Raw genomic sequence first — 14,455 nt, 5'->3', positions numbered from 1 at the left:
ATATATATATATATATATATATACACACATATACATATTGTGGCTATTATGCAAGTCCCAAAAACATTGCTTTTTCAGAAAACAAAAAATTAGTTTCACCTTTCCATGGCAAAACTGCTGTACTACACTTTGACAATTTTTGATATATTGGCATCCAAAGCAGCTGAAGATATGATAGTTTGACAAAAAGAATCGGCTATTGCAAGAGAAAATAAATATTGAGAAAAACACATTTGGTCAAATTTGGACATACAACAGTTTAACATAATAGCAACAATATATATATACATATATATATAAATTGCTTCGTCAGGCAGGAAAGGCAGCACCTATGGCAATTTTCAGGACCTCCATCACTGGTGGGAGTAAGTTATCCTCAGAGCTGGTCAAAATGCTTACAAGAAAGTAGACTCTGCTACAGGCACCTAAAAGTTATGTGGCAGAGGCGATGATCACGGAGTTGATAATGGTAAACAGAGTAATGGGATTAAGTCTACCAACCAAAGAAGGGAACTGTCTCTCCAACAGTTTCATCAACCAAATTTCATTCACACAGATTTAGTTGACTGAATGCTATGGTAGAAGACACTTGTTCAATGAGTCATGTATTGCAAATGAACTTAGAATCACAGAGAGCCAGGAATGTTTTTGAAAGAGTTTCTCCTCCTGTCCTGGTTTTCATGTTCTCTCTCTCTCTCTCTCTCTCTCTCTCTCTCTCTCTCTCTCTCACTAATATATATATATATATATATATATATATGTATGTATATATAATTTGATTGACTGAAACAAGCATTGGCAACTACTGTGAAAGTCATGTAGACATCATAGTTATAGTCAACCAGATCCAGTAATCTCTGTATCTCTGATATGGTCGACTTAATTAAGCTGCAGCTCAATGGGCCAACTAATTTAAATTAACACCCTACTTTAAGGTATTGACTACCATTTGATTTGTACCTTACTACTCTATCAGATACATCCATATAATGAAACATATCTGCAGATGTTCAGTAGTCTACTAACAAAAATTAAATTTTCCTCTAAGCAAGTAAAATAAATTAGTTATACTTAATTCATTAAGACAAAGAGCTGGCAGAACTATTACCATGACGAGCAAAATACTTTACAGCATTTCATTCGTCCTTATGACCTGAGTTCAAATTCCACTGAGCTCAACTTCACCTTTTATCATTTCAGGATTGATAAAATAAATACCAGTTGAGTATTGGGGTCAACATAACTTACTTCTCTTTCCTGAAACTGCTGGCCTTGAGCCAAAATTTGAAACCAATATAATTCATTTCTTTTGAAATTATCTCCCTTCCCCATTGTGCATTGTCAACAATTTCCATTAGTTTTATAGTTTCTTTCTCCAATGTCACAGTCAATCTTCCTTTTAGAAAAATATATGTGGGTAGTGAGAGAAAAAGTGGGACAAACAAACATTGCTAAAGCAACACATCTTTAACAGATGTACTTTTATAACTACAATTTGTGCTGAGGTAGCATAACATTCATAGATGATATGTGTGTGCATGCAATTTCTTCCTGATTACAAGTTGTTAAATATTTGAACACAGATTAGTTCAGTAAGCATTCAATGGATCTAATTTATAAGAAAGATGCATCAATACCTGTACATAATAACTAACTGCTAAAAGAATGAAATCAAACATTTCTGATAGAGTCTGTTATCCTCAGAACTGATGAGAGAAAACTGAGTAAATGTTTCAGTATGAGGGGTTACTTCAAAGACAAATTATTTCAACCAGATCCTATCTGGTATTTTTTATGACAAATGACACATGAAACACTTCATCAAAGACTAGAGAAAAGGAGTGGGTGCACATTGATTCTACACATGCAACAAATATTGTAGGATTGTAAAGATGTGTAAACATCTTAATATAAAATTCCAAATCAATGGATCTATTCCAATAACGACAGCATGGAAAAATAATTAAAATGTAAATAAATACTTTTGAGAAGACGAGTGATCAGTTTCAAGAGCCCTATTCAATGAGTTAGTGATCCTATGCGCCAAAACAATAAATCCTGGAATCAAGGCCACAACATCCACTAACATAAAATCACTTAAAAAGTATACACACAAAGAAGTGAAACCAAAAATTAGGTTTGGAACATGATATTTATTCCACTTACATTTTTAACCCTTATAGAGCAACTGGGCTGATCTACCAGACAGCCATTTCGATGCCAAAAAGAAGAAAGTGTTGAACTCTTCACAAATATCTTTTTGCTGGTTTCAGTCATTGAAATGTGGCCATGCTTGGTCACTACCTTCAAGGGAGTTGATCACATCAACCCCAGTGCTTATTTCAACCTCTATTTGTTGAAATGCTAAGTCACAAAACAAAAAAACATAGTCACCATCAACTAAATTCCAAATTCCACTCACATGGTATTGACTAACCCAAGGCTGCTATAGAAAGCATATATCCAAGATGCCACACAGTGGATTGAACTCAGAACCACGTAGTCACAAAGAAAACTTCTTAACCACACACCCGTGCATGCATCTATATATCATTCTCTTTGTCTGCTGAGATTCAGACATTATTTTATCAAAACTTAAATTACAATACTCTTTATATTTCATAAAAAACTGCCCTGTTTTCCTTCAATGCAGAAGTATCTGAGGCTGCCATCTCCGAATAATAAAAAAGAATTAATTTTGTGGTGAGAGCCTCTATTGCTCAAAAATAATTGATATTTCTTAAATTAAATGACAACTTAAATACAGAAAGGTAAAGAAATATTAATTACAGATATTATGTTTTGAGGAAATTGTTTATTATTTTCTTGTTAATATCTTAAAAGAATCCACAATCCTTTGATGATATTTTTTTTCTTTTTCCTGTAAGAGATTAAATATAAGAACATTTCCAACCAACATGAAATAGAATTTAACTACTAAAAGTAAAAATTAAGTTTATTTAATATAAATGAATAAGCAGTGCCTTATATTATGGAAAGAAAATGAAAAGAAAAGGCCCTATGGGAATCCACTTCATATACATCTGAAAATCTTTCAGGTTTTGAAATAGAAAAGCAAGAGAAAAGTCATAGCAGGATATATATGAGAGATTGGAATAAGGAGAAAGAAGAAAAATGGAGGAAGAAAATCTGTAAATTTTTTTTAAAAATCACTCAGAATCAGATCACCAAATTATGTAAACTGAAAAATATAGTAAAAAGAAAGCAAAGCAAGATGAAACACAATCCATGCAAAGCAGCTGCAGCTCTGATACCAATCAAATTGTTAGATCTAAAGAATGACTAAACACCAACTGTGAAAATAAGCAGCCATGCAAGAGAGAAATTCTTTGATCAAAAAGGAAAATTTAAATGGTACAAATTTACATAAGGCACAATGTCTTATACCAATAGCCAAGTGGCTTCAGAATTGTGATGCTCATTGCTTTTCAGCACTAAAAATATACAAATGCACATTGATTTTCATAAACAGATTGCTCAACAAACCTCTCACCCAAAATTGCTGACCTTGTGTCAAAAACTGAAACAAGAGCTGCATCATGCACTAATATCAGGGTGCCATTCCTAATACAACCACTTTTGTGTGTATGTATGCATTTCATCTGACACCAACCTCACCTCCTCTCTTCATTTGACACCAACTCTACACAGATTCCCACTCACCTCCCACATTCAACTGCCTCCCTCCACCTACACACCTGCATACTGCCCACCTCAGTACCTTCACCTATACACACACTGTTCAACTCATCACTCACTTCACACACCATTACACACACATCCATAACATCTTCCCACTCCACACGCACCAGCACTAACCACTTCTCAGCATTTGCACCATACACCATCACACACACACAATCTTCAATAGCATCACCACATATACCACTATATGAGCAACCAGACATACTGTTTAACTCAGTACACACATCATACACCGCCATACTCACTCCCACACTCACACAAGCACATTATACCTGAACACAGAAAATATATACACACACATGCAACATACACAAAGATAACTTTCGCCGACATACACTATACACATGCACACTATTTGGTCAAGGACAAACTCACACACATACACATGCAAATGTGCACACACCACGTGAAATAGCACACATCAACTGCTACCTGCTACATGCAACACACACACACACACACACACACGTCAAACACACTTGCTCCCATTCACACACACCATTCTCACATATACACCTGCACACCTTGGCTATTATCATCTCTTTTTCGTTCAACCTCTTTTTTCGATCATTCGCCATGTTGGACCGCTGAACTATACACGTTTCTTTCATTCTCTCTCTATTTATTTCTTCTTATTCCTTTCTGTCGAAGAACATAGGCTCGAAACGTAAAAGACTTTTCCATTTACACTTGCTTGTTGTTCCTACACCTGTCTTCATCTTTTGTTTTTCTATCAATTTCAACTATATATATATAGAAAAGGTGTAGGTAGAAACTCCATAAGATGTACCCAGTGTAAGCTATGGACACATAAGAGGTGCAGCAACATCAAAGGAAGATTAACCGAGAAGACAGCTTTCGTGTGCGGCAGATGCACAGAGGCAATAAACACCACAGATTCCATCACATTCCAGTGGGAGAAACTAGAAGTTGATAGCTTCCGCTACTTAGGTGACCAAGTTAGTAGTGGAGGTGGATGCTCAGAGAGTGTTACCACTAGAATAAGAATAGCCTGGGCAAAGTTCAGAAAGCTTCTACTAGTGACAAAGGGTCTCTCGCTCAGAGTGAAAGGTAGATTGTACGATGCATGTGTGCGAACTGCCATGCTTCATGACAGTGAAACATGGGCCGTGACTGCTGAGGACATGCATGGGCTCGAAAGGAATGAAGCTAGTATGCTCTGCTGGATGTGTAATGTCAGTGTGCACACACGACAGAGTATAAGCGCCCTGAGAGAAATGTTGGACATAAGAAGCATCGGATGTGACATGCAAGAGAGACGTTTGTGCTAGTATGGTCATGTACTACGGATGGATGAGGAGAGCTGTGTGAAGAAGTGCCACTCCCAAGCAATTGAAGGAATCTGGGGTAGAGGTAGACCCAGGAAGACATGGGATGAGGTGGTGAAGCATGACCTTCGAACATTGGGCCTCACAGAGGCAATGACGAAAGACTGAGACCTCTGGAGATATGCTGTGACTGTGAAGACCCAGCAAATAAAATGAGTTCACAGCTGTAGCCTACACCAGTTTCACATAACCAGCCCCAGCCCATTCAAATGTACCTTGGATCGTAGGGTGACATGCTGTGCTTGAGGAGACCTATTGAGTCAAGTACATCAACATCAAAATGAAAATCAAATGGAAACTGTAGTTGTGATCCCCTTGCCAGTAGCACATAAAAACACCCACTACACTCATGATGATGATGATGAGATATACACACACACACACACACACACACACACATATATATGGTGTAGTTGTGAGTCCCGTGCCGGTAGCACATAAAAAGCACCATCCGAACGTGGCCGATGCCAGTGCTACCTTGACTGGCTTCCATGACTGTGGCATGTAAAAAGCACCATCTGATTGTGGTCAATGCCAGCTCTTCTAGCTTCTTGTGCCGGTGGCATGTAAAAAGCACCCACTACACTCTCAGAGTGGTTGGCATTAGGAAGGGCATCCAGCTGTAGAAACACTGCCAGATCAGATTGGAGCCTGATGCAGCCTCCTGGCTTCCCAGACCCCAGTCGAACTGTCTAACCCATGCCAGCATGGAAAACAGACGTTAAACGATGATGATGATGATGATGTCTTTCTAGCTTTCTACAGTAAAAGTTGAAGTGTCAGCAAATTGAGTCAGTGATGTAACCACAATTTCTAACTGTAACTATTTCACTTTTCTTACAAAAGAAAAATCATTGATACTAATACCTTTACCAGTACCCCACTTCTGGAAGATAATAGGACCAATCATTATTTATAGGCCACTCTGATTTCAAAAAGTTAGGCATTTTCATTAGTTATCATGCCATAATCTTTTATTGAAAATGAACTATATTATATTTTTTATACTTGGGGATGGTCATATTTTGCCAATTAAACACACACACTATATATTTGGCCTTCACTTCAGTTTTATTATTATCATTTTAGTTTTGTTGACAAAGAAACTAAAAAAATTATAATCAAGCTGAAGTGAAGACCAAATATATAGTGCATGTGTTCAACTGGCAAAATATAACCCTCCCCAAATATAACTACCTGTTTCAACACACGATTTCACATCAAGAATCTTGTAAAACAAATACATGAACTAGATTATAGTCTTCTATATTTATAGAAAAATATAGAAATACATATACTTACATACACACAACATGCATACAAAAGTACATAAAGGAAAATAAACAATAAATATAGAGGTCAATCAACTTCTTGAGAGTGACATATAAATGGAGTAGCCAGACTAGGTACATGGGTGGGACATTACTAAACAACAGCTTAGAATTATCTGATGATGTATGAAAGCTTACAAGGTGTTCAGTACAGACTAAATATCAGACACTCATTAAATGTATTAGAGTGAAAGGAAGAGAAGAGTTGTATCACAGAAGGGGAAATACTACAGAGTCATCTAGTTCAGAAGAGACCATGAAAAGGGAGAGAGAAGAAAGAATAGAGTCTTTGAAAAATGTTGGTCAATAAAAGTCTGAGAAGGCATGTAAAAGGCAATGGGTTTACAATCTTAAAGTTGCAAGTTCAATTCCTAAACCAGGTGATGAACAAGTTTCATGTTGCTCTAGTCTACTAAACTGGAAATGAATACCAGCAGACAGCTGAAGCAGCCCTCTCTCCCTCCAGCTGTCACATCCTATTTGTTCCATTGGGTTGAGAGAGTATCTGTTTGTGCTTGTGACTATGTAGGCACCTAAAACAATTAGCATAAACATCATACAAGCTGCAAGTGATAGCTAAGCTTCTTATTTTTTATATATAAGGTAGATAAGTTTTCTTATATGATAATGTTTGGATTAATATCCTTCAAGTATTATCAGTCGTTTAAGTATACAGTCTCCATAAAATCTTTCATATACAATTTGTGGGTCATAGGTTTAGCAGATTCTATAGCTGCATAACATGATTAAGTGAATTGTCTTTAACAGTCATTTAGCTGTTTAATATTGGGAATAAAGCAAAGTTCTTGCTATGGGTATTTAGCTTAGAAGAGACCTGGATCCAATCAATAACCTGGCTTGAGCAATCAGAGATTATTAAACTGTGGTTATAGTACAATGAAGAGAGGGACATAGTGAGTGAACTCAATTCCTGTATACTACTGGTATGTACTTTATCATGTATACTACTGGTATGTACTTTATCATGTATACTACTGGTATGTACTTTATCAATTCTAATAGAAAAAAAAAAACAAGATCCAAACACCACATACACTAACATTACAACAATAAATTGCATTTATAGGCATAAGTTTAGCTGTGTGAATATGGAGTTTACTTTGTAACCAGATGGTTTCAGGTTCTATCTCACAGCAGGGCACTTTGGGCTGACCCATGCCTAATGAGTGAAATTGGTAAGCAGAAACTGTATAGAAGCCACTTTAATGTGTGTGTTTTGTGTGTGTGTTTGTGTGTGTGTATGCGAGAGAGAGAGAGAGAGAGAGAGAAAGAGAGAAAGAAAGAAAGAGAGAGAGAGAGAGAGAAAGAGAGAGTGAGTGTGTGAGTTACAGCTTGCAATACAAGTACTGTTCCATGCATCTTGGTTTTGTATGGTTGAGATTTCTATGGTTAGGAGCCATTCCTATCACTAACTCTTGTTACAGAACAAACAGGTGATTATCAAGCCAAAAAGGAGTTAAAGTTCATTTCCGACTTCACAATTATTTAAGCTTACCAGTTATTAAGCAAAATTTTTGTATTTCAGTTTCTCCAACATTTCCACAAATTCACTCTCCAATCATTATAAGGTGTCCTATTTCTGAATATCAACATTGTTCTTGGGTGGATTTAAACTCTGAAATCTCATTTAAAAATAAATTTAACCTGAAACAATGTAACATATAGAAAAATAGGACACTTGATGAAGATTGAAACAACTGAAATGTTGTGTAAATTGAAATACAAAAGGTAATATTAATAGTCTGGTAATGTTTAAAAGGATTACATATTGGATGAGAAGTCACCCCAGCACCTACAAAAAACATTAAATAATTTAAAAAAACAAGAGTGAGTTAAGGATATAAAAGAAAATAGTAGATTACAAAAGATCTGGAAAAATGCTAAAGAGACAATTAGTCTATAATTAACATTAATAGTTTTTTTTTTTCTTCTAAATGATCACTACCCTTATTCTGAAACAATATTTAGTAGCAAAGAATAAATATATAAAGAAAATGTCACTTAAAATAAAATGTTTTTATCAAAGCCATACTATTCTTGAAAATAAAATAAATATGAAGTGTGGTGAAGGAATGCAATGATGCAACCTAACAGAATATATAATTACTCACATCAAAGATGTGGATGATATATTTAATTTTGAAGTTCCACTTTAACATCAGCTAGAAAAATCTGTGTAGAGATTTAATGAAAAAAAATTTATAATTTCTAAAATACCAACTAAAATTCCTCATCAGTGCTAAGTTATATAATAAGGAAAATTTCCTTAATATGAAAATAAATTTCCAAAGATTTCTTAAGAATATGAAAGCAGTAAAATCTGCACAGAATAATGGTGACTTAATATTATTATTAAATTATTTCAAAAGTTAAGACCGTTGACACTGATGTTGCGGTGATTACTATTTTAACTCTAAATTCCGTAAGATCTCATTAGCTAATATTTTTCTAAAACATTTAAGGCAGCAAGCTGGTAGAATCATTAGTACACTGGGCAAAATACTTAGCAGCATTTCATCCATCTTTACAGTCTGAGTTCAAATTCAGCTGAGGTTGACTTTGCCTTTCATCCTTTTGGGATTGATGCAATCAACTCACCCCACGCCCAGCTTTCTGTCGTGCCAAAATTTGAAACCAATATTTTTTAAAACATTAAGTAAAACAGTAGTTGAATGTGGCTGACATATCTAAGGATAATTTCATTAAAAATAAAAATAAATGAAATAGGAAACATACAATTTATCATTATATGTGACATCTGAACAAATATCCATCTTAACATATGTAATAAGATCTCAAAATGCAAAGATTTCATTATCAAAGCACTAGAGTGATACTTGTCATATGACAGGTAGCTTTGGAGATATATTTCTGCAACCATGGATAATCTCAGGAAATATAGCATGCATACAATGATTATAATTTAACTTTTACTAAATTTCTTGGTGCTAATACTAATTTTCAAAAGGAAAATCTTTGTTTCCTTAAAATTAATACATACACACACACACAAACACACAAATATATGTGTGTATGTATGTATGTATACTTGTAAATCTGTGTAAATGTATGTGTATGTGTGTATCTGTATGTGTGCACGTATTTTTATGTGCTTATATATAATCATACATTTGTGTGTCTATATCAATACACACACACACATATATATTCCCTTGTATTTCTGAACTTATTCATACTTCACTTAATACAAACTATTTGATACAAACATATTTTTACTAAAGTCTGTCTCTATAAAACTTACAAGTGTTTAAATACTTTTTCAGTTGATGATTCTTGTCGTTATCAAACCATTTTCATTGTTTTACAAATAACTTTTCAAATGTGATATGCTTTAAATTCTTCCATATATTTATAATTGACTACCTTCTCTACTCCCTATCTATCTATCTATCTATCTATCTGTCTATCTATCTCCTCTACCTATCACTTACCCTACTCTTTCTCTCCTTTCTCTTTTAGACCCTCTATTTTGCTTTAAAATATTTATTTCAACTATATTTTTTTACACTTTATTATATTGTTCTGAACTGTTACACTTTGGTTTCACTCTCTCTTTCTCTTACCCTCTCTAACTACTTCATTTACTCCCTCTTTCTCCTGTTTCCATGATTCTTTCATACACTGTGTGTGGGTGTGTATATGTGTATGCATGTGTGTGTGTGGTGGTGGGGATAATGTTCTTTATTCATTGCCTGTCACCAAGCATGAGTGTATGCACTGATCCTGCACCTTTTATGTTAATTCTCAATCTGTATATCTCTTTTACTCTCACCCCCCCCCCCATCTCCCAATGCAATAAGAAGCATAAATGAAAATGCATAACCAACATTTATGTCAGGTATTATTACATAGAGATAAGATAGATTACAAAAACTTATTATTTGAAAAGATGCCTACTGGGTGGTAAACTCGATCTATTACCTGGTTTAACACCACTATCTCCTTACCTTTGAGTGCCTTTAGTGGTGTCCACTGTATTGTCAAGTTTGAGGATAAATTCTTACCATTAGTCATGAAGGCCCTAAAAGAAAAGTGTCATGGACATTGTTCTTCCTCCATTTCACTAAGATAATTTCTTTAAAAATATAAAGTGCACACACCACAGAGTGGTGGTAAATTCCAGTGAACCAATTCTGTTATTCTAGTTCAATTTTTAGTTGAGTCATTTCTCATATTTTCCACTGTGTACTTATGAAACCAATTGTGATTAACAATTCTGAGCAGTATGGGCTGTGTTACAGTGACTCACTCATGAAACACCACTACAAGAAAACAAAGCTCCATGTAAGCTTCTTCTTTTATCTACATTAAAAACCCAACAAATTTCTACTATGTTTGTATATTCAGAAAGCCAACAAAATCGTTACCATAGCAGACAAAATGCTTAGTGGCACTTCTTCAGGCTTTATGCTCTGAGTTCAAATTCTATCAAGGTTGACTTTACCTTTTATACTTCTGGGGTCAATAAAACATGTACCTGTTGAGTACTGGGATCGATGTAATCAACTAACCCCTGTTCCCCACAAAATTCCAGACCACGTGCCTATAGTAGAAAGGATTATTTTTGAAAATTGGATGGATAACATAAATATTTCCCTCTTTCCCACTGTTAGTTATGCTTCTAAGGAAACAACCACCAAAATAATAGTTCATGCATACAGAGTAAGCCAAACTTAAAAAATCAAGCAGATAGGAAAATAGAAATTGTAGAAAAAGAGGATTTCTCATGCCCTGGTTAATATATATTAATATATACACAGGTAGACAGATCTTACTTGGATACTGATGGTGAGCATTTCAGTAGTTTGACTGATTGAACTGCCTACTCATTGAATTATACTGTAACTGGCTGAATATTCCATCGACATATTGGACTCTTAATGAAACAGCCTCTGACAAAATTGTGCCTTTGAATTACAAGTAGACTAATCTGACAGGTTTCCACACACTTTCCATGCACCCAATTTCATTCACAAGCCTTGGGGTTGACCTGAGGCTGTAGTAAAAGACATTTGCCCAAGATTCCATGCAGTGAGATTGAACCAAGGACCTTGTGATTACAAAGTGAACTTCTTAGCCATCTGACCTGACCTGGCCTGGCTTGCACCCATTGTTTGATGATGATGATGATGATGATGATAATGATGATAAGAATTTAGAAAATTTGAGACATGAATTTGGATAAAGCTATAAAAGTGCACAAAAACTGGGTTAAAAAAGCCTGTGGAGGGAAAAAGTCATAGGGAGCCTTTGACTTTATTTTTCCATCCACAGGTATTTTTAACCCAATATTTGCATGCAATTAGTTATAGCTTTATCTAAGTTCTACTTTGAAATGGTAGAACATTTTCAAAGTTCTACCATTAAAAATGATACAAATATAAAAATACATAAGGTGACTAGATATTCTTCTGATAGAATGTCTATTGTGGTACAACGTAAAAATGAACACTGGTAGTAGAAGTAGAAGTAGTAGTAGTAGTAATAGTAGTAGTAAATAGTAGTAGTAGTAGTAATAGTAGTAGTAAATAGTAGTAGTAGTAGTAGTAGTAGTAGTAGTAGCAGCAGCAGCAGCAGATTCACTAGTTAGACTTGGGTATTTCAAGTCATGCCAGGTTTGTCAAAGAAATATAGCATGCAATGACATATACATCTTATGAAATACGCCAAGTTTATTTTGATTATTTGCTACAGTATTCAGAGAATATGGAAATATTCACCGTGGTCTCCAACTGTGTATCCCTTCCTTCTTTGCAGCCCTGGAAACAATTAGTGAGGTACAATTGATAATAACAGATATTTTAAATAAATTTCTTCTAATTAGAAAGGTAACATTGACAATTTCTCTAAACTAACAAAATAAAAGATATATGACAAAATAAATAAAGAAAAGTAATTCATTATCAACATTTCAAAATCATTTTCTCTGAAAATAAAAATGATGAGTAAGAACATATTTAATAAATGTTACAATACATATTATTCAACTTTGGTTTGATTTATGCCCTGAATTAACATAATTATAAAGGGACAATGGTCACATGTTTAAATATGAAAAATATTTGATTATTACCAGAGTTTATAATACAAATAATCAAATCCACCATTTTGTTACTTAAATGTGATCAATGCTTTATTATAATTAAATTATCAATTGATCACATTTTCCACTGCTAAGTGGTTTTTCAGTTAGTGTTGCAAATCATCAGGGCATCACACAACTCTAAGGACTTTGTTACATCCTCATTTCCAGGACCAAAGCCATAGTCTCCATGTACACCAAAGTATCCAACAAGTTAATGCGCAACATATTCATTGAAGTCACTAGTCATAAAGATAAGATCATTGTCATTCATCATTGAGGTAATCTGTAAAAGGACTTCATAAAATTAGTCCTTTTGTTCCTCTATCAGTCATGATTGAGGAGCATATGCAGAGATAAATGTTAGTGTTATATTTTCCATGACTAGTTCATGCTTATTTATCCTATCACACTCTGTGACTACTCTGTCTACCTGTTTCTCTGCATCTCTTTATCTACCCATTTCTCAGCAATAAGTATGCCCACACCTCATACAGCATCACTACAGCCTACACAGAAAAATTCATATCTTTCTTCTTTGCCTGCCCAAGAGAAATCTGACTGAAGTTCCCCTCCATCTTACTTCTTGCACACAACATACAGACACAGATACACACACACACACACACACACGCGGTTGTGTGGTTCCCAACCACAAGATTTCAAGTTTAGTCTCATCGCATAGCAACTTAGGCAAATGAATTCTACTATAGTCCCAAGCCAACCAAAGCCTTATGAGTGGGTTTGATAGATGGAAATTGAAAGAAGCCCATCATACATAAAGAAGATAAAACTTTCTATCAAGTAAGTGGCTTTGCTCAATATGTAGTAAAGGAGTTGGAAGAAATTCCATTCGGTGCACCCAGTGTAAACTATGGACACATAAGAGGTGCAGTGGAATCACAGGTAGATTAGCAGATAAAGTAGTCTTTGTATGTGGTAGATGTGCAGGAACAATAAGCACTAAGAGAACACGGGACTTAGATTCTCTCAAATGCCCAGGAGGTTCTTTTGAGGTTGTAGATAGTTTCTGTTTCCTAGGTGACCAAATTAGCAATGGTGGAGGATGTTCTGAAAGTATTGTTTCTAGAATAAGAATAGGGTGGAGGAAGTTCAGAGAGCTATTACCTCTATTGGCAACAAAAGGACTCTCTCTCAGAGTGAAAGGTAGACTGTATGATGCTTGTGTATGAATGGCTGTACTCCATGGTAGTGAGACATGGGCTCTGAATGCAGAAGACATGTGTAAACTGGAGAGAAATGAAGGTAGTATGCTCTGTTGGATGTGCAATATCAGTGCGTATGTACAACAAAGTGCAAATATATTGAGAGAAAAATTAGGCATAAGAGGAATCAAATCTAGTATGCAAGAGAGAAGACTATGTTGGTTTGGACATGTGATACGCATAAAGAAGTGCCAATCACTGAAAGTAGATGGTACCCGTGGAAGAGGGAGATCCAGGAAAATGTGGGATGAAGTGGTAAGGACCGATCTCAGGATGTTGGGCCTCACAGAGGAAATGACAATGGACCAAAATGTCTGGTGATATGAAGTTCTTGAGAAGATTCACCCACGTCAGTGAAACTGAGTTCTAGAAGTACTGTGTGTCCCATCAACACTTAACAAAAAAATTTCTCACACACCCTTCCACAACAAACCAAACTACATCTCTTCTCTTCCTCACATTTCCACTTCATGCACCAAGCTTACCTCCCACTCCCCAATCCTGTTCTCTTGACCCTGTGCCACTGTATCATTGCTATCCACTAGCTTCTGACTTGCATGTTCCACCCACACCCTGTCTCACTGTATCATTGCATATGCCTGGCACTTTGCCACCATCTCTATCCTGCTGTCTCTCTCTCTCTCTCTCTCTCTCTCTCCTTTCTCCTGCACTTCCCTCAGGTTGGGTAACCATGTATTT

At 35.4% G+C, this 14,455-nt stretch overlaps 1 protein-coding gene across 3 annotated transcripts in view; it reads right to left on the bottom strand.

Annotated features, from left to right (window-relative positions):
* The window catches only part of LOC106869109 (SEC14-like protein 5), a 109,627-nt gene that overhangs the window by 22,248 nt on the left and 72,924 nt on the right, over positions 1-14,455 (bottom strand). For 2 of the 3 annotated variants that reach the window (XM_014914649.2, XM_014914651.2), the window contains one exon: positions 12,169-12,207. The exons of the other annotated variant lie outside the window; for it this stretch is intronic. In XM_014914649.2, coding sequence (XP_014770135.1) covers positions 12,169-12,207 — 39 coding nt within the window. The remainder of the gene's footprint in view (positions 1-12,168; positions 12,208-14,455) is intronic. 3 annotated transcript variants of the gene reach the window in all.

The sequence above is a fragment of the Octopus bimaculoides genome, chromosome 2, assembly GCF_001194135.2.
Source record: "Octopus bimaculoides isolate UCB-OBI-ISO-001 chromosome 2, ASM119413v2, whole genome shotgun sequence".
Taxonomy (NCBI): Eukaryota; Metazoa; Mollusca; class Cephalopoda; order Octopoda; family Octopodidae; genus Octopus; species Octopus bimaculoides.
Note: the sequence above shows the minus strand (reverse complement) of the source record. Positions and strands in the feature narration are given on the sequence as shown.